A 24117-nucleotide genomic window follows, 5' to 3' on the forward strand; every position below is an offset into this window, starting at 1 on the left:
GGTGTGGTGTCACCTGCCTTTAAGCCCAGCACTAGGTAGGCAAGGGGGTGGATGTGAGCTCCAAGACAGCCTAGTCAGGAGGTACAGGCCAGCTGCAATTTGACACCCTGTATCAAAACAAAACAAAAAAGCCATAGGAATTTCCAAATCTTATAAATGATCTGGTTAGAGACACCACTTCAATGTTAACCATTTATTGAACACCTACTATAAACCATCCTCTTCAAAGCCATCATTTTGTTTATTTTTGTTTTAGCCCTCACAAGTTCATGAGGTAGGCACTCAGTTCCACTAGAAGGGAACAACCCAGGCGGCTGGTCAGGTGGTGGTGCTTGGGAAGCAAAGCCACTTAAAGAAGCTGGGAGGAGGGGAAAAAAAAAAGCAACAGCAGCTGGGAGAGCATGGACCCCTAACACCATCAGCCCCAGTGGGAGACATAGCTGGTCAAAACGGGCAGGTCAACTTTGTGCAGGCCTAGCTAGCTTGTGCAGACCTTGGTGGTCGCCAGCATGCCGTGTGCAGGATTGGGTGTCCACAGGGGTCCTGGTCCCAGGGTCTCAGGCCGGACTCTCTTCCTCCTCTCCAATAGGGCTGGGCAGCCAAGGCGGTGCCGGAGCTCGGGGCCCTGGAAGTGGTACGACGGTGAAAGGTTCAGTAGTCAGACCCAGGACCGGGGCAGGCGGCTCAGGACATGCCGGGGACTCGAGCTCCGACTCCCGCAGGCTGGGGTCGAGCAATGGCTCTCCACAACCGCACTCAACGCCTCCGCTCTCCGCGGCGCCTGCACATCCGCAGCTGGCGGCGGTGGATGCCTCGGACACGCAGCTGTTCTTACGCCTTAACAGCGACAGGCGCCGCCCCAGCGGACCCACAGTGCCCGCACCCGCCGGCAGGAGGCGCTGCAGAAGGTCCCCGTGAGCCTCCCCCAGAGGGCCGTCCACGCCGTCCAGCCGCTGGAACTGCATGTCCTCCTTAGCCAGCCTGCGATGGACAAGGGGTCAGCACTGAGGCCTCGCTCTCTTGTGTTGATTTATTTAGCTTTCCCGTGTTTTTGTTCTGTTTTTTTGAGACAGGCTTTGTGTAGCCTTGGCTGTCCTAGCACTAACTTTGTAGACACAGGGTTTCTCTGTGTAGTAGTTCTGGCTGACCTGGAACTCTCTTTGTATATTAGGCTGGCCTCGAACTCACAGAGATCCGCCTGCAGACACCCCCCCCCCTCGCCCCCGCCCCACGCGCTGGGATTAAAGGCGTGTGCCACCTCTGTCTAGTTTTGTGATATTTATCTAGTTGTTGTTTTATTTTTTAGTAGAGGGAAGGTAGGTTAAGGAAAAGGAATTCTCAGGAGAGGTTCCAAAGGAGGAATGTGTTCGTTCTCTCTCTCTCTCTCTCTCTCTCTCTCTCTCTCTCTCTCTCTTTCTCTCTGTGAGTGTGTGTGTGTGTGTGTGTGTGTGTGTGTGTGTTACCTGTTGTTTGTTTTGACAAAGTCTATTATGTAGCTCTAACTGATCTGAGATTCGCTATGCAGTTCAGACTGGCCTCAAACTTGGTGAAGGAACCTTTGCCTCTGTCTCCCCTGTCCTGGGACTGGCTACAGATGTGTGCCATCAAATCCGGGGCTGTCTGTCTATCTATCTATCTCTCTATCTTTCTATCTATCTATCTATTTATCTATCTATCTATCTATCTATCTATCTATCTATTGAGGCCTCGATGTTTGAGGTAAAGGCTGGGACCTCTTGCATGATAGACTAGACCCTACCCTCTTCTTGATCCACAAAGCGGATCCAAAGCGCCTGAGATTTATCTTTCTCACCCACCCACTCCTTTGTATCACTCTGAAAGACCTAGCCATATTCTCTGGCGCTGCAACCTCAACCGTGGCCGCATCTTGTCTCTGAAAGTCTTTAGATCTGTCCCCAGTCTCCAACTGATGACCTGTTCCCACCCCAGTCACAGCCCAGAACTTGATCTCTCTATGTAGCAGAACTCCTGATCCCCTTGGCTCCACCTCCCGAGTGCTGGGGTTCCTGGTTTACGCCACATTTCTCGGCCAAATTGCCTAGCTTGGTTACTGGAGTCCCCAATAACCCCACAGACCCCAGACCCTCCTAGGCCAGCAGAGCCTAAGCCCCGCCCACCGCGCTAGCTCACGCTATATCAAAGGTGGAGCCCTGGAAGGACGGCTGCTGCATCAGGAAGGCCGTGGCCGCCGTGTAGGGCGCGCGAGCCTCGGCCGCATCCCAGTATAGATCTTTCTCCAGCATAGCCAAGTCGTCATACATCTCGTCCACGGCTAGCATCGACACCTGAGGATGTGGAGACGCAGGCTGGGGTGGGTGGAGCCCTCATGGCGCGTGATCAAAGAGAGAGGGGTGTTTAGGGTGAGGACTCGGCGCGCGAGTCCGGGACCACTTCGAAAACTAGGGCCACCAGGAGGGAGACTCTGACCTGGAAGTTGCGGTCAATAAGAAAGTTGGTCTCAAAGTCGTCGTCGTCCTCTCCGAAAGGGTTGATGAGCTGTTCTGCTACCTGAGTACAGAGAAGAGAGGCAGGAGGAGCTTGGAGAATCGTTCAGACCCCACTCTTCCGGCCACACCTCCCCGACCCCTCCCACCTTAAGCCAGCCAGCGTAGAAGAAGAACTGCAATAAGGTGAAGATGGGGATGCACAGGTCCAAGGTGTGGTCTTTGTAGCCCTGGGCAGGGTCTAGGAATTGACGGCCGATGAGGCAAGCCAGGAAGTAGCTGTACACTGCGATAGTCACCACCTGGGGGCCAGACAAATGGAAACGACATCACTGCTGATCCCCCACCCCATGTGCCTCAGAGAGTCGTGGAAAGATTAGGATCAGCAATGAACCTCAGGATAATTGAGTTTTAGCTGGCTTTCAGTCCCTACACTCTTTTCAGTTGAGAAAGGATCTTGATATGTAACCTAGCCTGGTTTCAAACTCTGGGTCCTTTTGCTTCAGCTTTCCAAATGCTGGGAGTGAGTACAAATGTGTGCCATTATGACTGACTTCCATTTTCCCTTAAGTGGAATAGGGAGGCCGGGCAGTGGTGGCGCACACCTTTAATCCCAGCACTCAGAGGCAGAAGCAGGCGGATCTCTGTGAGTTCGAGGCCAGTCTGGTCTATAGAGTGAGATCCAGAACAGCCAGGACTGTTTCACAGAGAAACCCTGTCTTGAAACACAAAACAAAACATCAACATCAAAATAGAGGACTCCTATGCTGAGTGTAAATGGAGGCATGGAGAAGTTACCTGGGTGTAGACGAGGGGTATGCTAATCCAGTCGTAGTGAAACAGCATCCCACATTTGCTCCGAAACACATTCAGCTCCTATAGGCAGATGCGGGTCATGAAGGGGTTGAACCCTCATTCACGTGGAGATTACATATGAGTATTCGGATAGAGAAGGGTCGTATATTAGGAATTAGGCGACTATTTGGTGTTGGTATACAACTGGGTGGGGGTACCACACGCTACAGGGCAGCCGCCGTAGAAATAAGTGCATTGGTAAGGGTGTTTGGAATACAGACTTGTGGGAGATGCAGGGTCAGCCGCCCTCGACCCACTCCAAAATGTTATTCTATAAGAATGACTTCTTCTCAGGCCCACCTCCAGCAGCAGCTTAAGGGCACTGTTGTCGCGGATGCGTCCCTCTCGCCGCGCCTGCGCGGCCAGGCTAGAGAACCACACGCAGGGCACCCAGTATTTGTTGTAGGATGAGTTCAAGTTCTCGAACTTCTTACGCTCCTCGCGGGTCATAAATCCTGGAGGGGTGTGACCCGAGGTTACTCTCGGTGCTTTTCTGTCTGGCCCTGTCATCCCCTGGCCAGAGACTCACCAGCCTCGACCACGTGGTCTATGGTGGGGAACCGCTTGAAGACTGCTGTGCTGACCGAACGCAGGATCAGCACCGCGGAGAGCCCTGCGTAGCGCATGAGCGTGCGCCGGTAGAGGCGGCCTCGATCGTCGCGCCCATGCACGGTGCCGACCACCACGCACATGAGTGCGTCCGGCAGAGGCATGCACAGGTACTGGTTCCACCAGCGATGCACCACCAGAGTAACGTAGAAGCCTGAGGGCAAGCCGGAGATGGAAGCTCAGCAGGGATTCAGGGGCCAAGAATTTGGGAGCCCAAACCGTGGAACTGGGATGACAGAGGATTTGCATCAGGGGCACCTGGAAAAGGCTGGTCACCCTGACCACACGGGCCATTTGGCTTAAGAACGTGGATATTCAGCCCTGAAGTCAAAGTGATTGGAGCAGCCTGGGGTACCCCGAGATGGGGGATTAAATCCCAACATGGATGTGGAATCCTAGGGCCCATGTTAGGGGCATGAAGGAACATGTTTCTCTGACCCCAGGGAATCACTGGGCTTGGGGTATCTGGATTGGAAACAAGGTGGAACATTAGTGTGTGGACTTGGAATGAACGAACACCAGAGACAACTAGATAGATTTACCGCGACAGCCATTTAGTCCCTGAACCTTGGTTATGAAAGAGTTTTTCCCTCAGCCTGAGTTACGTAAGGAGTTTCAGGTCGGCCAAGGTTACATAGTGAGAGACCCTGTCTCAAACCAACAAACAATACACACCTAGAAGGAGAGGGATGGCTCTCAGGATGTGTGGGAGGTTAGTAATCTGATGTAAACACAACTAGCAATAAGTCTGTGGGTGAGGTGGAGCTCCCACGGGGGCACCTCGGAGTGTACCGTAACCAAGTGATATCCAGTGTCTCAGGATGTAGGGTCATATGGACATCTTCGAGGTGTGGATTCAGAAGTGGGAAGCCCTGGAGGTTAGATTTGAGTGAGGGTAGGAATGGGGGTCTCCAAAAAGCATGGATGGAAAACAGATCTCTCCCTTAAGTAGTAATGGGACACTCGGGACGCAACCTCACCAAGCACGAAAGAGATGGGGATGAGGCTGGCGTACTGGTCGCAATACAAGACAAGCTTCTCAAAGTAGCGCTTCTGTTCTTCTGCCAGTAAGAAGCTGCGGGGTAGGGAATGCAGTGGCTCCAGGGCTCTCCTCCACTCCCAGTCCCTTCCACAGGGCGCAGATCCCCAGGCCCCACCCCAGGTCTTCTCACCGATAGGCGGCGCTCAGCGCCATGTAGAGCCCCAGGAAACACAGCAGCTCTCGCCACAGGAGCTTGTAGATGCTTCCGCGCCACAGCAGCAGTAGCTGCGAGAAGCCGCCGAAGCGGGCGTTCGCCACTCGGGCTGTGTAGGTGACGGTCATGGCTGTGCCGGGCCAGTGTGGTCAATGGAGAGGGGGTTAGCCTGAGCCCTGACCTGTGAGCCAAGGGAGAAAGACCGGGAGGGACTGGTCTTCACTGCACTGGAGCGGTCCCCACCCGCGTCCTGTTACTCCGTCCCCCGCCCGGGTCCTGCTCTCTCCCGAGTTCCCTTCGCCCAGGCTTGCTCTATCCTCCCCTAGACTGTTGGTCTAAGCCTTTTGGATTTTTAGTTAGATCCCCCACCTCCTAAGCCCCTGGATGAATCTAGTCACTTTTTGAGCGGTCTCCCACGTCCCCTCCCTCCATCCTTTTTACCTGTACAACGCTCAACCTCCTTGACTTCCCGAGTCCTCAGTTTCTAAACTCTCAGAGCTTCAACACCCCGCCCCCCCCCCGCCCGACTCATTGCCCACCTTCCTCCCAACTTTGGTTTCCTCTCTCCACCGCCTTGAGCCTACAGTCTGCCCCAGCTGACTCCTAGTCTGGAGCTACTATCTCCCCTCATATTCAGAACTACTCCGAATGCAGTCTTTAAGGCTCCGGGTCCTCAGTCTGTCCCTCAGCCTCCCTATCTTCCGATGGGAACCAGACCCCTCCAACCCTCGCTTAATCGTCTGGCCCTGACCCTGCCGGTTCTACCCCAGACACTCTTGTCTCTTCTGCCTCCCCTCCTTTCTCGCTGCCCCTCCTACCCTTGCTCCCTGTCCCCTAGGAGCCCTGCCCAAAGCCTGCCACTGCAGGGCCTTTTTCCTCCCAGGCCTGGTCCTTCTCACCTGTGTTGAGGGTAGCAGTACAGGGACAGGCAGGGACAGAGACTGAATGGGAGGGAGGGTGGCTTCAGTTTTGGGTGAGGCTGAAGCCAGACTCTGTGCGGGAAGGGAGCTGGGGAGTGGAGGTGGGCAGCCCCTCCCAGGTCCATCCTCTCTAGCTCAGCTACAGTCTCAGAACTTTGTTTGGAGAAGGTCTGCCAGTTTGTCTCCTGGGCAGGGGGTGGGGTTGGGTAGGGTGGTGTGTGTGCCTTGTACTTCCTTGCTCCTCTTTGTCTGGCTCCCTAGTAGGGAGAAGGAACCTACAGCTGGAAGTGGGAAGAAGCTCCCCCCCCCCACACACACATACATACACACACACACACACACACACACACACACACACACACACACACACAGCCAACAAGACTGGGTCACCTTTCAGTTACCTGTGCTCAGCGCTGTCACAAAGATGTAGAGCCAAGCACACGTTTAGCTCCCCTAACACAGCTTTACTTTACCACAATGGCCGTTCACAGCCACACACAGCCTTTCAGGATCTGCCAGGTATGTTGGCAGCTAAGATAGGACTGTCATGAATTCCAGGCTAGCCTGGGCTATAGAGTGAGAATGAATCTCAAAAAGCCAATAGAGGGGTTGGGGATTTAGCTCAGTGGTAGAGCCCTGGGTTCGGTCCTCAGCTCCGACAAAAAAAAAAAAAAAAAAAAAAAAAAAAAGCCAATAGAGGGGTTGAAGAGATGGCTCAGTGCTTAAGAGTGTATACTGCTCTTGTTAAGTTTGTTTCCAGCACCCACTCTGTTGGCTCACAACCATCTGTAACTCCAGCCCCAGGGGATCCAAGGACACCCATACTCTATACTACACAGTTATAGAGACATATACCCACAATTGAAAAAGTAGGGCTGGGGATATGGCTCAGAAGTTAAGAACTCACTGCTCTTGTAGAGTCTGGTATCCAGCACCTACACTGTTGCTTACAACTGTCTGTGACTCCAGCCCCAGGGCTTCTTATGCTCTCATTAACCTTCTTGGGTATTTATTCATGGAGTGTATTATGTGCATGCAGGTAAAACACACTTACAATAAAATATAAACAGCCCAGTGGTGTTGGGACACACCTTAATCCCAGCACTTGGGAGGCAGAGGCAGGCAGATCTCTGAGTTCAAGACTAGCCTGGTCTAGAGTTTCATCAGAGTGAGTTCCAGGACAGCCAGGGCTATATAGAGAAATCCTGTCTGGAGAGGGTAAAAAAAAAAGTCACCTCTTTAATTCCAGCACTAGAGAGGCAGAGGCAGACAGAATATGTGTGTTTGAGACCAGCCTGATAGAGAAGACAGTTCTACATAGAGCGTTCCAGACCCCTCTCCAAAAAGTATAAAGGTGCATATCTATGATCCTATCATTTTTTGGGGGGGGGCAGAGGCAGGAGGATCACCGAGAAGAAATAAAGACACCAACCTGGGCTACATAGTGATTTGGGGCAAGCCTCAGTTTGCTACATGGTAGGATTCTATATAAAAAATAATGCTGGGGGCTGGAGAAATGGCTCAATGGTTAAGAGCACTGACTGCTCTTCCAGAGGTCCTGAGTTCAATTCCCAGCAACCACATGGTGACTCACAGCAATCTGTAATTAGATCTGGTGCCCTCTTCTGGTTTGCAAGGACACAAGCAGGCAGAATACTGTATATGTAATAAATAAATAAATCTTAAAAAAAAAAGGATTATGTTTAAAAAAAATAATGCTGGACAATAGTGGTTCATGCCTTTAGTTCCAGCACTTGGGAGGCAGAGGCAGGCAGATCTCTGTGAGTTCGAGGCCAGCCTGGTCTACAGAGCGAGTTCTAGGAAAGGCGCAAAGCTACACAGAGAAACCCTGTCTCGAAAAACCAACAAAACAAAACAAACAAAAAGAACCCCCCCAAAACCCCCCCAAAAACAAAAAACATGGCATGAGTTTAATCCTTGGAACTCATATAAAGAGAACCAACTCCACAAAGCTGTTCTCTGACCTACACACCTACACACACACACACACACACACACACACACACTATGTTTGGAGTCACACAAGCTCCACCCCCTTCCTTCCACTGGAGCAAGTGAAACCTGGAAGCAGCCAGTCCTCAGCTCATGGACCCACACCAGCTCCAAACAGCCTTCTGGGAGGGCAGAAGCGGGTCAGGGGCCTGCCTTCCTGTAAGCTCTCATCACATGACAAGAACTCAGGAGAGCACACAGCAACCGTGCCTTCCCATCCCTAGCCACAGACATTCATATTTAGTTCGAAGTCTCCCTTTCTTCTGTACAAAGACTCATCCAAAGTCACTTGAGAAGTGTGGGGAGATCTTCCTCAACACAGTGGGATAGTCCTAGGGTCAGAGCAGGACCTTGGTGGTTCCCAACACTTGCCAATTTGCAAGAGTAGCTTAATGGTAGAAGACTTGCCAAGCAATTATGAAGCCCTGGGGTCCATCCCTAGCATGGCAGGGGGATGACAACAGGGACCTTTCCTTACCATTATCACCAACTAAAACCCCAGTGATATTAATGCATTTGTACAGTAATGTATTTTAGGCAGGCATGGTGGTGTATACTCACAATCCCTGCATTTTGGAGGCTATGCATTCAAGGACAATCTAAGTTATAAACTGTCTAAAATGAAAAAAAAAAAAAACAGGCCTTGTCTCAGTGCTTCCTCCTTTATGTGCTGTGTACTGAAACACCCAGACATATACTCAGGTCTCATACTCAACAATTTCCTGAACACACAACCAGGGACATAAATCTTTGTGCGTTTGGTACTGACTCAAGACAGATGTTCTGTCTTCAGAGACACACCAACAGGAGAGCCACTCCCAGCCTGGCACACAGAGCACTTCCCACTGCCACCCCCAACCTCAAGCACGTCCAGATACGTGGGTATGAGAGGGGCAGAGGCTCAGGGGGCCGACCTGGGAGGGGTGCTCAGAGGTCCCCATGGGTCCCTTGGTATCCACCTGCCTCGAAGCACAAGTGAGAATTGACCCAGTGCAGCACCACTGGGAGGCCCATCTGGCCAGGACAGTGTTCCTAGGCTGGCAGATGTCTGCTCTACCTGGGTAAATAAGAACCAGCTCGGGCTGGTCACCCTTGGACTTATATCTCCGCTGTCCAGCTGCCCAACGCCTATAAACTCCAGCAATGATAGCTGGCTGGGCCGACACTGGCAGCTGAGGCCCGGGGACTGGACAGGCTGTTCTTGGACAGGCTGCCCTGACTGCCTAGCAGGTGTCCTTGTGCTCCCTGCGGCTTATCCCTTCTCCCCCAGCACACACACATTCCCACAGTTCCTCCAACCCCCAACTAGTTGGGAGGGCAGGTTGCCTGGTTCACATGCCCTCTCTCGGAACTAGCACATGACTCTTAGCGAGGTCTGAGCTGGGTGCTGGAGAAAACCTGTGCCAGCAGGGGAGATGGTTCCTGTTATTTCCACCAGCCTCAAAGGCTAACTACGACTCTGATGACAGTCAGCAGCTAGGCTCTGAACCCAGGCAGTCTGGGCTTGGAGTCCTTCTTCCCTATGGCTGCTTTCTTTTGTTTACACCTGTCACTCCAACGTGCCCATACCGGCTCACACACACCCAGAGTCCAGTGGAGGGCAAGTCTAGGCGCGAGAATGGGTTCCCCTTACATGCATTCCCGGGCATGCCTAGACCCTGGTTGTACCAGGAACATTTCTGAGTCATGTGTCTTCCAGCACCCCTTTTTGTCCCCTCACACCAAGCAGCTGTGGCTGGAACTTGGAAAACATTCAGAAGTCATGTTTTATTCCCAGTCTTTCAGGTGTCCATTGTAGTGGTTGTTCAGTGGGTGCAGGGAGAAGGGCAGGGGTCTGCTAAGTAACTTCCTTCAAAGGTGTGCTGAGAATTCATGCCACAGTTCAGGTCCCCAAGGACTATAGGAGTAAAGCTCGGAACAGCTGGAGGCCTGTACTGGGGGAGCTTCAGGAAGCCTTCCCTGAAAGCAGGTCTAGCCTTAAGGGAACCCCCAGCATCCTCTGCCAACCAACCAGTACTCATTAGTCCCACCCCAGGAGGGGCTGAAAGCATCCTAGGAAGGCAGGAACTAGGGGTGTGCATGCAGATCCTTAATCCCCAGTCTGGCAGGAGCAGCCTCTGCCCAGGGCGCCCACAAATTCCCAAACTAAACAGCAGGTGGTGTTGGGCTCAATGCCTGCTTAATCTGTTCTCTAGCCTGAGGCTGGCCACCGGGCCTAAAGATTCCCACACTCTGATTTCTTTTTGTTTTTGGAGACAGGGTTTCATCTGTGTAACAACCCTGCCTGTCCTGAATGTTGCTTTATAGACCAGGATGGCCTTGAACTCAGATCCCACCTGTCTCTGCCTCCACACCTGGCACACCTGAGTTTTTAAGGAAGGGAGCAACTGCTTTCATTATAGGCTTTGAAGCCTTAGAAAGGGTATCGTTAAGACCAGGCTTCTCTTTTACCCAAGATAGCCTCTTCCCACAACTGTTACCATAAACACGTATCATCCCGGGTTTGCTCTGGCCGGACCCGGGTGACAGGGTGACAATGACTTTTGTGCAGTGTATGACCTAAACGGCTGCATATAGGTGCTTTCCTACCCACGCCTCCATTGACAAGCAGCTGTTTAAGATTATTTTATTGAGGAGTGTGAGGCAGGGAGAGGTAGGGGGCATTGCAGCCTCCCCAGGCCCCACCAGGGGGAACAGACCTCCTCCCAACTTCCCACCTCCTAAGTGGCTCCCCCTGTACTATGGGGGACTCTGTGCAAACTCTGCCCCATGGAGAGAGAGGAGGCTGTGAAGTGGCAGCAGCTGGCATGGGGAGTGGTGCTACTGGGTGCTGGGGGGCTTGTAGGGCTCCAGGAGCAGGGCAGAGAAGGTGTTGACTTTATCGGCTCCCCGAACCTCGTGGGGTAACAGTGGCAGCTTCACAATGTGAAAGTCTTCATACAGGTCTTCCATCTGTAACCAGGTCAGAAAGCAGAAAGCAGAGATTAAGGGCAGAAGGGGTTTTCAAGGGGGTGGCAGGTTGGGGCAGAGGCCTCTTCATATAGTAAGTGGGAGTGGAGCTGGCGAGTCCAGGACTGGACTAGATGTCATGCCTCCTAGTCCAGCCTCAGTCCTCTAGATACAGAAGGACCAGGAGCTGGAAGAGGGCAGGTCATCAGGAGGCAGAGGTCAGACAGGATGGGGGGGGGCGCGCACGCATGGCTCTACAGAAGAGTATTGCTAAGCATGTAAAAAGCCTCAAGTACTATCCACAGCAAGACCAAAATGAACTCTCTCTCTGTCCCTCCCTCCCTCCCTCCATTCCTCCCTCCCTCCGTCTCTCTACTGAGCTACCCAGCCCTCAAAGATAGTAACGGGTAAAAGACAGGATTCTTGGCTGGGCTGGGGCAGGGCAGGTGGACACACCTGGTCCAGGTATTTGGCCTGGATCTTGTGGCGAGCCTCACACATCTTGCAGGGTTTTTCAGGGTCAGGGAAGACGAGCTGGTTGACGATGATGTTGTGGGTGTCGATCTTGCACTTAGCCAGCTCCTGGATCAGCCGCTCTGTCTCATACAAGGATAAGAATTCAGCGATGCACACACAGATGAAGGTCGTCTGTTCCTGTGGGGCACAAGACAACAATAAGGAAGGGATCTAGCTATCTTCATGAGCCTCTCACCACCTGCTGGATCACAACTCACAGGGTCCTTGAATTGCTCACTAACGGATCGGATGACAGGCAATGTCTCTTCTAGCTTGGAGGCCAGCTGGTCAGCATTCATGTCTCCCAGGCCCAGCATGTTGCACATCTGTGGGGATGAGGGGACAGGTTTGTCACCTTCCTGGGCCAATCGGGCTTGCTGAACACTGCAGCATTTCCATGAAAGGTGTGGGCCCTGGGGCCAATTCATGGGGCAGGTCTGTGTAATTTTAGTTCTCCCACTTCGTGAGCAAACAAGCCAAGATATCTGACCTCTTCAATTCTCAGTTTTTCCACCTCCACACCTTACCTCCAAGAGCTGTTTGCTATGTGAGCTGCTATGTGTTTTATTACAGACTGGGGCTAAGCACTAAGTAGATACCTAGCAGACACTACTATCTGAGTGAGGCTGGAGGAAAGTATATGCATGCTCTAGACACGGGAGTGGGGGCAAGTGTCATACTATTGACAATCCACAGAACCATTCTTGGACCTTCCATTTTTTTTTTTTTTTTTTTTAAAGTGTATGTGCTGTTGGAGCATTACAGCTGACAGAGAAGGAAAGGAAGACCCAGAGAAGTGAAAGGTTGACTTGAGGTCACACAGCGGGTGAGATTTGGAGGGAGGCAGTCCATTTCACAGTGGGGAAGGCAGGGGGACCATGCTTCTTGCTCTGCCACATGGAACACAGTCCGGCAAGACACCGACAGAAGGAGTGTGTGGCACCTGCCTGTGAGATGAAGGGGCTGATCTGGTTCTTGATCTGCATGAGGCGGCCCAGGCCTCGCTCCACGATGGTGGGGAAGTTCAGGAGTCTGAGTGTGTGGCCGGTGGGTGCTGTGTCGAACACTACCACTGAGAAATTCATGCCTTTCACCAGCCTGAGGGGAAATGAAGGTCAGGCTCACACCAGAGGCCCTCCCAGGGGAGGCAGGCAGCCCTCCAAGCCCTCCCAGGCTTACCTCATGACCTCAGCATAGCTCATGGCCTCATCGATGCCAGGGAAGGCGCTCATGGCCTCCTGCATCATCTTCTTGCCCATGCTCAGCACGTTGTCCTCCTCGAAGAACTCGTCAGGAAGCTCTGCCACGCCCAGGCTGGGGTCTATCTCCTGGGGGCCGAGGGGACCAGACTCAGGCTGTTGCGTGACTGACTCCCAGAGGGGGGGTCTCAACTGCTAGGTGCAGGCCAGAGGAAGCCCAGGTAGGGCTCCAACCACATAGGATCCCGGGTCTGTCCTTCAATGGTTTAACCTTCACAATCAACTAAGAAATTGCAAACTGGGACGAGGGGAGGCCCCAAAGATAAGCTGAAACCCATGCCCATTGCAGGATTTGCATAGCTGTCTGCCACCCAAAATTTGCCTTCCCAATATACAACCACAGCTAGCTCCAACTATTTTTCAGATCATGCCTCTATGTGGGCCGACTTTGAATATAATTCTATTATTTACTTATTTGGTTTTTCAAGACAAGGTTTCTTTGTGTAGCCTTGGCTGTCCTGGAACTAACTCTGTAGACCAGTCTGACCTTGAACTCACAGATATCCACCTGCCTGTTTCCTGAGTCCTGGGATTGAAGGCGTGTGCCACCAAAGCCTGGCAGATTCTCTTATTTATTTATTTATTTATTTGTTTGTTTATTCACTCATTTATTTATTTATCTATTTATTTATTCATAGATTTATTTATTTATTATGTATAGTGTTCTATCTGCACATATCCCTGCAGGCCAGAAGAGGGCACCAGATCTCATTACAGATGGTTGTGAGCCACCATGTGGTTGGTTGCTGGGAATTGAACTCAGGACCTTTGGAAGAACAAGCAGTGCTCTTAACCTCTGAGCCATCTCTCCAGCCCTTGCTTTTATTTATTTGTTTATTTATTTATTATGTATACAGCATGTGTCCCTGCAGGCCAGAAGAGGGCACCAAATCTCATTACAGATGGTTGTGAGCCACCATGTGGGTGCTGGGAATTGAACTCAGGACCTCTGGAAGAGCAGTCAGTGCTCTTAACCTCTGAGCCATCTCTCCAGCCCTTTTATTTTTTTAAAGAAAGAAAGTAATTACTATGTCTGGAGGCTGGCCTTCTTCAAGCTCCGGAATGCTGGGATTACAGGTGTGTTCTACCAGGCTTGGCTATCTCCAGTGGCTCTCTGCAGCTCACTCTGACCTTGTTTCTTCTCCCTGCCCATTTGCTGTCCCTCTTGGTCAGTATTCTATTCTTTTTTTTTTTTTTTCCTGGCAGGAGGACGGAGGGGTTGGGGGTAGTGTTGCAGGTGGAACCAAGGGCTTTATACAGGCTAGGCCAGTGCTTCCATCAAGTTATGCCCTATAACTGGGAGAGTCTAAGCAGAGTCTTTACCACTGAGCAATTCCCAAGCCCCTTAAAGGTGGATTCTAGCTGAGCACTTGACCCCATGGCCCCAGCCTCTGACTGGTAGATTTTAGATAAGAGCTCTACTACTGAGATACAGCCCCAGCCTTGGCCTGCTCCCAGTCTAGGCTACATGGGAGGCTTCTGCCAACTTCCTTTTACTTTACTGTTGACAGGCTCCTCACTCTGTTTTTCCCTAGCTGTTTGTTATTGCTGTTTTGGGGGCAAAACTATACCTCATCAGTCATACCTGCCCCCATTCCTAACGACAGATCTCCAACAGATGCTTGAAAAGCCACACAATTCTGCCTGCTACCCCTACTCTCTCCTCAAATGTCTCCTGTCTCATTCACTGTGGAAGGCCCGGCCTCTGCAAGAAAGGAAGCCCCTGGCTGGGCCTAGTGGTATAGGCTTGTAATCACAAATACTCAGCAGAATGAGGCAGAAAGGTTGCAAGATCTACCAATGCTACAGAGTGAGCTAAAGCTGGCTATAAACTTAGTGAGACCCAGCCTGAACACAGCAAGAGCAAAACACAAACAAACTGAGAAGGCTCAACAAGTAGAGAAACTCACTCCATGAGCCCGAGGACCCGAGTTCTATCCTGGACTCCACTGAAGGGAGAGGAGAAGAAGCACTCAGTCATACACGCAACAATAACTGAGAAGAAAAGGGCTGGGGAGTTCAGTGGTGAGTCTGGCCTAGTATGCACCAGGCCCTGAGTTCAATCTCTATTTCTGGAAAAAAAATTAAAAAGGAAAGATGAGGAGCTGGAGAGATGGCTCAATGGTTAAGAGCATTGGCTGCTCTTCCAGAGGTCCTGAGTTCAATTCCCAGCAACCACATGGTGGCTTACACCCATCTGTAATGACATCTGGCGCCTTCTTCTGGCCTGTATACATAATACACAATAGACAAATAAAATTAAAAAGAAAAGATGAGCCGGGTAGTGGTGGTGCAAGCCTTTGATCCTAGCACTTGGGAGGTAGAGGCAGGTGGATCTCTGTGACTTCGAGGCCAGCCTGGTCTCCAAATCATTTGCCCCAGGAAGAACCACAGTTCCACATACTACCCCCCATCTCCAGACAGGGTTTCTCTGTGTAGTTTTGGTGCCTGTCCTGGATCTTGCTCTGTAGGCCAGGCTGGCCACAAACTCACAGAAACCCACCTGCCTCTGCTTCCTGAGTGCTGGGATTAAGGCGTGTGTCACCACCCTGGGCCAGGCACTATAATATTTTTAAAGATAGGGTCCTACTATGGAGCCCTGCTGGCCTCAAATTCATAGCGATCCACCTGCCTCTACTTCTCTAGTGCAGGGATCAAAGGTATGTGTCACCATGCCCAGACCTTTACAAAGCATGAACTTGAAAGCTGGGAATGAGATTGAATAATGGTGTAGCATGCTAGATGCCCTGGGCTTCATCTCAAGAAGCAGCAGCAGCAGCAGCAGCACCTCCACCACCACCACTACCAACAACACAATAATAACAACACAAAAACATAAGTATGGGGCTAGAGAGATGGCTCAGCAGTTAAGAGTGTGTACTGCTTTTCTAGAGGACCCTCATTCAATTTCCAGTACCCACATAGGGGTGGGAGGTCACAACTGGTGGTAACTCAAGGGGAACCTGATACCTCTGGCCCCCTGCTCATAAAACTAAAAATAAAGTTAATCTTCAAAAGAATAGCTTTCTAAAAAAAAAAAAAAAAAAAAAAAAAGGCCTGCAGGGGAATGTCTTTCTGTACGCTGTGAATATATATTGTATAAGCTGATTTGGCCTTTGGCAAGCAGCTTAGAGGCAGGTAGGAAATCCGAGAGAGACAGGAAAGAGAAAGGCAGAGCCTGGAAAGAGAAGCTGAGAGCTGCCGCCAGGAGACGCAAGATGTAAAAGTACTGGTAAGCTACGAACCCATGTACCAATGCATAATTTAATGCATATGGGTTAATTTAGGATATAAGAGCTAGCTAACAAGAGGCCTGACCCATAGGCCATACAGTTTGTAAATAATATAAGCCTCTGTGTGTTTACTTGGGACATAAGAGGTTGCTGGATGTGGGAGGGAGAGATTCATCCTAACCAGGCAGGACCAGATGAAACCTTCTGGCTTCAAAAGCCTTATATCAAATTTAGACTCAAAGCCAAACTGCTTGCTTGGCCAGCAAACCCCCACAGTGCCTACCTCTGGTTGGTTCTTCCTCCTTCTCCTTCCCTTCCCTTTGCTTGCTTAGCTCCATTTGGTTACCTTCCTGTTCCTTAATGGTGTCCTTCCCACATGTCCCTCTGGGGGTATGCAGGGAAAGGGTGACTCCAAAGAGATGAGTATGTAGACTATGAATGGCCTGGTGGCTGCTGGTAGGTATGCCTCCAGAAGACCTGGTTGGAGTTCAAAGGTTAAGAGCATTGGCTGCTCTTCCTGAGCATTTGGGCTTGATTCCCAGCACCCAGATGGTGGCTCATAACAATCTGTAACTCCAGTCCCAGAGGATCTGATGACCTTTTCTGGACTGCATGGGTATCATGCGTGCATTCTGGGTAAAACACCTGTCATTAAAATAAAACAAAACAAAACAAAACACCAGGTGAATGCCTTTAATCTCAGCACTCAGGAGGCAGAGCCAGGCAGATCTCTGTGAGTTCAAGGCCAGCATGGTCTACAGCATGAGATCCAGGACAGGTACCAAAGCTACACGGAGAAACCCTGTCTCAAAAAACCAACCACGAAACAAACAAACAACAACAACAACAACAGGAACAACAACAACAAAGGGAACCTCAGCCAGAGCCAGTTCCAGCTTTACCTACCATAGCAAAGAGGTTGTCATAGCCTTTGACCTTGGTAGGCACCTTGGAGAACTTCTGGTCAAAAGCATCTGAGATGTTGTGGGCTGGGTCTGTGGAAATGATTAGAACACTCTCACGTCCTTTAGACAGCTGGACCGCCAGGCTGCAGCTGCACAAAGGAGGGAAGGAAGACCAGGAGTGAGGAGCCAGCCTTGGTAGTAGTGTTTGTAGCAGGAGATGCAAGGTCGGGCCACAGGGACCTTAAGAGCAAGTATGGGAGCATGCCTTAACATCTGCAGAGATCACCACCTGTCCCTTCCATTTGGATTGGACTGGTGTGCAATGTTCAGTTGACTGATTCGTCCTGTTAGAGTGCCTGCTTTTTTGGTATGCAGTGGCAGAGTCCAGCTGTTCCACCAGCACAGATTGCTCTCCCTCCCTCCCTCCCTCCCTCCCTCGTTCAGGGACAACACGTACTTCACCTCTCAATGGACTCTGTAATCATGTGCCTTTTACACTCCCTTCTACTCCTTCCCGCGCTGGGCATCAAATGGAAGGTTCGTCATACTACAATAGCTTGTATTAGTGTCCCTCCGTCCACTATCAACTTCCTAGGGTACTGTCCAGGCGACTGTGATATGTAAATGTTCCTCTGCACACCACGCGCTGGAGTCACAAGCCCCAAAGAGGGATAATCCAACTCAGGACGCCAGGCTTGCACTCAGGAGGTATCTTCGGCAAGCTGCAGTAACTTCCGGAGAGTACAACCCCAAAGAGCCCCGCTCAGCTCGCTTTGCCCCGCTCGGGATGAAAAAGCCGGTCCCTGTCCTCCCCTTCGTCCGGTGGTACATCCCACCCGTCTTCTTGGCCCCACCAGAGCCTCCTTACCTGCAGGTGGTCTTACCCACGCCACCTTTGCCCCCGACGAAGATCCACTTAAGGCTGCGCTGCTCGATGATATTGCTAAGCGTGGGTTCCAGCGGCTCCACATCAGGAGCATCCTCGAACTCCTCTGCCTCAACCCCCCACCCGGCCACCCCTGCCGCCATCTTGGCGCCGGCTCACGTGATCAAGCGGGACGCACCACGTCCTAAACACCTACAGGGAAATGAATCTGCCACATCCCTGTGGAGGCGGGAAGCCTGACTTATTCTACTTCTGCATTGACATTTAGGAACAATGGACGCTATATTTTCACCGTTGTACGCGTCGAGGACTCATCCTGGTGAACTTTTGGCTGTAGTTGTCTAGGAATTCCCCTGTCTTGTGAGTATATTGGTAGGACTCACAGTATTGCCCTCCAGTGATTGGATCCTAAGTCTTGTGGTACTCTTTTCATTGGCTGGAGCTTGTTTCACTTCCACTAGTCACGCTCAAGTCCGTGCCGGCGGCAACCTCTCGCTCCTTAGCAACCAGCCAAACATCCCGTCTAAGCTCTTTGCAGTTAAAGCAGAGGGGTCTCTTGGCTCGATTCTACAGGCTCAGTTTCCTGATGATCATTCCCCCCTTACTGTCTGTTTTGTACCTCAACATCTCTTCTTGTCCGCCAGTTACTCAGTTGGTTGTGGGCCACCTGGCTCCTGCTGCAAACCAATCACGAACGAACTGGTTAGTTGGCTGAGGGTCGATAAAGGGCAAAAAGACTCCATTCGTGGCAGGATATGCAGGCTTTGCCTGTGTGCCGGGAATACCCATGCTGGGCAGGAATGATATCTGCAACAATGGTCTCTGTAGAGAGAACTTTAGTTTCTGAAACTCTTGTTGCGCTTGGCGTTGTGCTCCCCACTTGTACACGTGTGTGCTCCAAGTTCCGCAAACGCTGTTTGAATTGAATCCCTGTTCTTTGGAAGGAATACAAGGGTTCTTAGTCAGAGACTCAGACTAAGTGAGACTCAGGTGCAGAACCCAGCGCAGAACATTAAATCTTAGAGGAGGACTCAGCCTAGAAATATCTTCAGCTTCATTTGCGTGTTCAGCTTGTAAAATACTACTCTCAGACAGGGCATCTAGCTGCACGCAGCCCGCAGTATCCTTATTTAAAGGTAAGAGATTAAATTCCAAGATAGATGTCCAACCTAGAGAAGCTTCCATTTCTTATAGGAGGTACCAAGTTAGATAGATACGCTTTCCAGACCTAGTTAGAGGCCACCCAAGTTCCCAAGAGTCGATAGAGCACGCAGCCCCCAAACAAGATCCTTTCAATTACAGAGTTCTGGTGGCCGACTGGGACTGTGCTCTCAGCCTTTAGAGGGGACGCGGGTCCCAGACGATGGTTTTGTGCTTCTGTCTGCTTAACCAACTCGTGCTGGCAGGTTTTGGAAAATCCGAGGAGTAGAAGGAAAGGAACCCGGCTTCTGGGCTCCACCCACTGGTCGCCAGGTCCGAGCACCTTTGCCCCCCCAAGCCCCGCCCACTCTGCGTTGGCTTCTGGGATCACTCCTCTCTTCCCAGCATGCAGTGCTTCAGACGAAGCCAGTCCCGCGCCAAGCGCGCGGTCTGAGAGCCTTTCCCGAAGTCCCTTGCGCGGCACCTGGCGACAAAATGGCTGCCCGAGGGAGACGGGCGGAGCCTCCGGGTCGGGAGGCGCCCGGCCCGGCGGGCGGCGGCAGGAGCCGATGGGCTGAGTCGGGACCAGGAACGTCACCCGAGAGCGGGGACGACGAGGTATCGGGCTCGAGTCCGGTGTCCGGCGGTGTGAACTTGTTCGCCAACGACGGCAGCTTCCTGGAGCTGTTCAAGCGGAAGATGGAGGAGGAGCAGCGGCAGCGGCAGGAGGAGCCACCCCCGGGCCCGCAGCGACCCGACCCGTCGGCCTCCGCCGCGGCGGGCCCAGGGAATCCGAAGAGGAAGGGCGGCCCAGGCCCCACACTCAGCTTCGTAAGGAGCCGCGGGGGTGGGGGCGGGCGCCGGGGCCCGTGTTGGCAGGGGGAGTCGGGCCCGGGAAGGGGCGTCCTGGTTCCAGGCAGTCCTCAGCCGGGATGCCCGGACGGTCCCGGTCGCTTGCTGAGAATGTTGAACCTGGATCCCGCACGAGAGGTGTTTCTGGGTGGTAGTGGGAACCCCCAGGTCTTACTCGCGGGACCTGGGAACCGGGAAATTGCATTGGAAGCAGCGCTCTGGGGATAGGGACCCTAGATGTCAAGATTCCTGTTTGATTTGTACCCAGACTTTGAATAGTGGGGACCCAAACACACAATTTGTGGGAAAAGGAGGGGACAGATTCAAATTCCGAGTCTGCTGTATTCGTTAGACTCAGACCAGGGACCGTAGCCGGGCGTGGTGGCACACGCCTTGCAATACCAGCACTCCGGATTCAAGAAGACCGAGGATTCGAAAGTGAGAGCCTGTCCTAATTAAACAAAACCAACCGACCGACCAACAACAAAAAGCAAGTCACTGACTTTGTGACCTTAGGAAGATCATTCGATTTCTTTCTATATCACTTAACTGTTGTTCGTTTTTTGAGCACCTTACCTTGTGATGGGTATTCAGTGGTGAATTTGACAGAACAGAACGTTGTTTGTTTGGAGCCTGGGTTGCCTACCCTGATTTTCTGTAGTTCTAATAATTGACCTTTTGATATGATTATCCCATAGAAAAGTCAGTACAGACTCTTGGAGAAAGAGCTAGACCAGTGGTTCTCTACCGGGGACAAGTCTCCTTACCCTCGTGTATTTTGTAAAGTCTGTAGACATTTTGGTTGTTAAAACTCTTAGAGGAGATGCTAGTGACATCTATGGGTAGGTACAGGAATGCTGTTCAATATCCTACAGTGCGTGGGGTAACAAAGAATGAGCTAACTGAAAAAGCCGAGACTACCCGGTTGAGCTCTAGCTTAAATAATTTGGATATATAATTTTTGTCAGTTTTGAGCTTGCTTGGTCTTAGGCAGTGCATTAGAGTCCCTGTGGTAGGGAGGAGGAAATGTTGGTTTGAGAATAGCAGCCGGCTGTGGTGGCGCAGGCCGGTAGGATTTGCTGAAGGAGGCGGAGGCAGGAGGATCACGAATAGCAGATCATGAGTCAAATCCTGGATCCAGCTCTGTGGTTTGGGGCAAGGCTCAAGTTTCTTTACGTCTTAAAAGGGTGTATGAGCCAGACAGGGTGGTACATACATGTAGTCCTAGCATTGTAGAGGTTGAGACAGGAGGATTGCAGAGTTTGAATTCAGCCAAGGTTACATAGCAATAGCCTGTTTGTAGAAACAACACCAAAAGGGTGTGCTTGTGTGGGTGGGTCTCATAGTGTACCCTGTAATCTCAGCTACTCAGGAGCTGAGACTGGAGGGTCTCAAGTACAGAATGAATTCAGAGCCAGCCTGAGAAACTTTGTGTGACCCAGCTTAAAGTACAAGCAAGAGGTATGGGGATTTAGCTCTGTAATAGATTGCTTCGAGTATGTGAGAGCCTAGACTCTGTCTGCAGCACCTCACAAAAAGTGTTGAGTGGGGCGACATAGTCCCAGCAGTGTCTGATGCCTAGTTGAAGGGTGAGCTCAGGGTGTTGTCTTAGAGGCCCCCAGTTAAGGGGAGAAGATGGGATACCAGGGTGAAAATCCAGAGCAGGACTGTTCTTAGAGGAAGTAGAAAGTCACAGGGTCTGGGTTGATGTGACGGTCGAGGGTAGAGGCTGGAATCATTTCCATTATTTTCATTTGTTCATGAGTAGCCATTGTAGTTACACCCCTAAAAACGCCAGGCCAGATCAGGACAGGAGAATTAAGGATACTTTGATTCAGGATGCTCTGCCTGGCTTTGCACCATCTGCTCATGAGTATTGCTCTCTTGTTGACAGCCATTTCTGTCCCTTCCAGATACTTGTGTTTTTCTCTAAAATGGGGTAGTTATTACCTTTCAAACAGCATAACTGAATGTGAGAGGAGGTAACATGACCACAGCACCCTTTGTGTGGCATACAAGGCCTGGTATATAGTAATGCTCAATGAAGGTATTGCTACCTGTATCGTCAGGGTGAGGCCTGGGCAGAAAGAGTGAGGATAGAGCCAGTCCCCGTAAGGTGAGCACTCCTGGTCCCTGGGAGGGTAGCCTGGGGCCCAGGACTGCCTGGGCATGGCGGCCCAGGGCAGACGCTGAGTCCAGTGTGCTCCTCTCTGATTGCTGCGCAGGTCGGCCGGCTGGAGGAGCTGGGCGAGGCGTCGATAGGAAGGTGTAGTGGGCCTCAGCACCGCCAGGGGCGGGCCCGGCTCCTGTAACCCTTGCAGTCTTCTGTCCCTTCACCCAGGTGGGCAAACGCAGAGGCGGGAACAAACTAGCCCTCAAGACGGGAATAGTAGCCAAGAAGCAGAAGACGGAGGATGAGGTGAGTGGGCTGGCTAGGGGTGCCACCTTAACTGCCTTTTCCTTCCAGACTCAGGCTTTGGATGGGTGGGCCTGGTAGGGTGGTAGGTCCCCAGATAACCTGCCTCGGCATTTTAGTGTGACATTGGGGGTGGGGTAGCTGTCATGGTGTTCCTGACTCTTGTCCCCAGCTTCTTGGTCATCTGTCTTCCAACCAGTCCTCCCCTCCTCCAACCCACAGGTATTAACAAGTAAAGGTGACGCATGGGCCAAGTACATGGCAGAAGTGAAAAAGTACAAAGCCCACCAGTGTGGTGACGATGATAAAACCCGGCCCCTGGTGAAATGACCCTCCCGGGAGCTCACTGCCTGGGACTCTGCAATGTACATAACTATTTAATGCGGTAATGGCGGCAGCGGCTTCCTGGAGGACTGATACACAGAAGGAAACCAAGACGCTTCCCGTGGCCGCAGACCATTCTCCAGGACTCTTTTTTTACCTTGAGCACTTGCCTCCTGAGACTTACTAGACCAGTGGTTTCCTGTCCCCTCTCTTCCCACCACCTGGCTCTCTCTGGCTCTGTCGTCTCTTCTTGCTGTCCTTCTCCTTTAGCAGTCACTTCTGAGAAGTAAAGAACCTGAGTTAGTCTGGAGTTGTGTGCTTGTTTTGTCGTCCTTTGCCCCCTGGTGGCTACCATACCTACCAGTGCAAGAGTGGACCCATTGTGAAGAGGGGAAGGGGAGTTCTGTAGCCAGGGACACATGCGGCCTGTCATGTACTCTCAAGACCTTTCTTCCCTCGTTAGTAACTGGCACTTAAAGGCCCGTCTTCTTTGTGTTTTTATTTGGAGCAGGGTCTTCAGTGCACGGGGTTTGTTCCCTCCCTTGGCAGCATGGTATGGATATGTACTGCCTTCTAAGTCTCCTCACAGCCTGCTTACTGTCACTTGGGTTGTACTTAATTGTGAGTCCGCTTGTCCAGTGCACATAAGGCACTCTTCAGTCTCTGGCACTCCATCGTGTGCAGTGCACTAATCTTATGTTTTGGTTAATTCAGAGCTGCTATTTTATTTATTCCCCAGATAATGACCAAGCACTTACCACCATATGCCAAGGCTATTCTGGACTCTGGGGATCAGAGCACTAACCAGCCTATACTCTCCCTGTCCTTACAGGAGACAGATGGGAAGAAAGCAGGGGAAGCTTTTTGGACGGTGACTACTAACAAGGATAGGATCGAGGCTTGTTGGGGAGAGGATGTCTGTTTTAGGCCACTTTTTATATTTTTTGGTTGTGAGCCTAGCCTTTAGTGCTTGATAGATTCTCTCCAGCCCATATGGCACTTTTTAAAAAATTTATTTTTTGCTTTTATGCATGCCTGGTACCTGTGGAGACCAAAGATAGCAGCAGATCCCCTGGAACTAGAGTTACAGCTGGTTGTGAACTGGCATGTAGTTGCTAGGAATTCAGCCTGGGCCCTCTGGGAGAGCATCAATGCCTTTAACAGATAAGTCATCTTTCCAGCCTCCTTAGGTGATATTTGATCAAAGTCTGGAGAGAGGGAGGTGAGGAAGTGTCTCAGTAGAGGTCTCAAGACACTATGAAGCCAGGTTGTACAATAATAGCAAGCTCTGATGGGACCCGAGGAAGGACAGACCTGGAGTGTTGAGGTGGTGCCCCGACCTTTCTGACAAAGCAGTCTGAAGGCCCTGTGTTTATTCACTCAGTTAACACATACGATGAAGGAGTGGGCATGGTGACTCATGCCGTGAGCTCAGTGCTTGGGAGGTGAGGGCAGGTGGATCAGGAGTTTAGGGTAACCCTTGTCTCATGGAGACTCTCCAAAAACCACATACAAAAAATAAAGTTGGTCAGGGTTGATAGCTTGAGAATTCTGCTCTAGATCCCAAAGGTGGCAGGAT

General features: G+C 51.4%; 3 protein-coding genes across 5 annotated transcripts; 1 reads left to right on the forward strand and 2 right to left on the reverse strand.

The window, feature by feature from the left end:
• Positions 1–234: 234 nt before the first annotated feature.
• Positions 235–6196, reverse strand: Best2 (bestrophin 2). The gene is made up of 10 exons (XM_036188999.1): positions 5915–6196; positions 5102–5306; positions 4910–5004; positions 3850–4083; positions 3621–3775; positions 3264–3341; positions 2615–2767; positions 2449–2529; positions 2152–2306; positions 235–981 (listed from the first exon to the last, which is right to left on the reverse strand). Exons 2-10 carry the CDS (start codon positions 5251–5253, stop codon positions 558–560), a joined length of 1527 nt encoding a protein of 508 aa, XP_036044892.1. The 5' UTR covers positions 5254–5306; positions 5915–6196; the 3' UTR covers positions 235–557.
• Positions 6197–10670: 4474 nt separating this feature from the next.
• Positions 10671–17986, reverse strand: Get3 (guided entry of tail-anchored proteins factor 3, ATPase). Its single transcript, XM_036187954.1, has 7 exons — positions 17789–17986; positions 16922–17069; positions 12703–12851; positions 12471–12621; positions 11742–11849; positions 11464–11661; positions 10671–11010 (listed from the first exon to the last, which is right to left on the reverse strand). Exons 1-7 carry the CDS (start codon positions 17947–17949, stop codon positions 10879–10881), a joined length of 1047 nt encoding a protein of 348 aa, XP_036043847.1. The 5' UTR covers positions 17950–17986; the 3' UTR covers positions 10671–10878.
• Positions 17987–19360: 1374 nt separating this feature from the next.
• On the forward strand, positions 19361–22848 carry Trir (telomerase RNA component interacting RNase). Of its 3 annotated transcripts, none has more exons than XR_004944996.1 (3): positions 19361–19777; positions 22024–22217; positions 22437–22848. XR_004944996.1 is itself a non-coding variant. In XM_036187955.1 (3 exons), exons 1-3 carry the CDS (start codon positions 19442–19444, stop codon positions 22542–22544), a joined length of 522 nt encoding a protein of 173 aa, XP_036043848.1. In that variant the 5' UTR covers positions 19361–19441; the 3' UTR covers positions 22545–22848. The 3 variants fall into 3 exon arrangements, 2 of the variants coding, with proteins under 2 accessions (XP_036043848.1, XP_036043849.1); XM_036187955.1 differs by having other exon boundaries at positions 22140–22217; XM_036187956.1 differs by lacking the exon at positions 22437–22848 and having other exon boundaries at positions 19361–19754; positions 22140–22216.
• The last annotated feature ends 1269 nt before the right edge of the window (positions 22849–24117 follow it).

The sequence above is a fragment of the Onychomys torridus genome, chromosome 5, assembly GCF_903995425.1.
Source record: "Onychomys torridus chromosome 5, mOncTor1.1, whole genome shotgun sequence".
Lineage (NCBI taxonomy): Eukaryota > Metazoa > Chordata > Mammalia > Rodentia > Cricetidae > Onychomys > Onychomys torridus.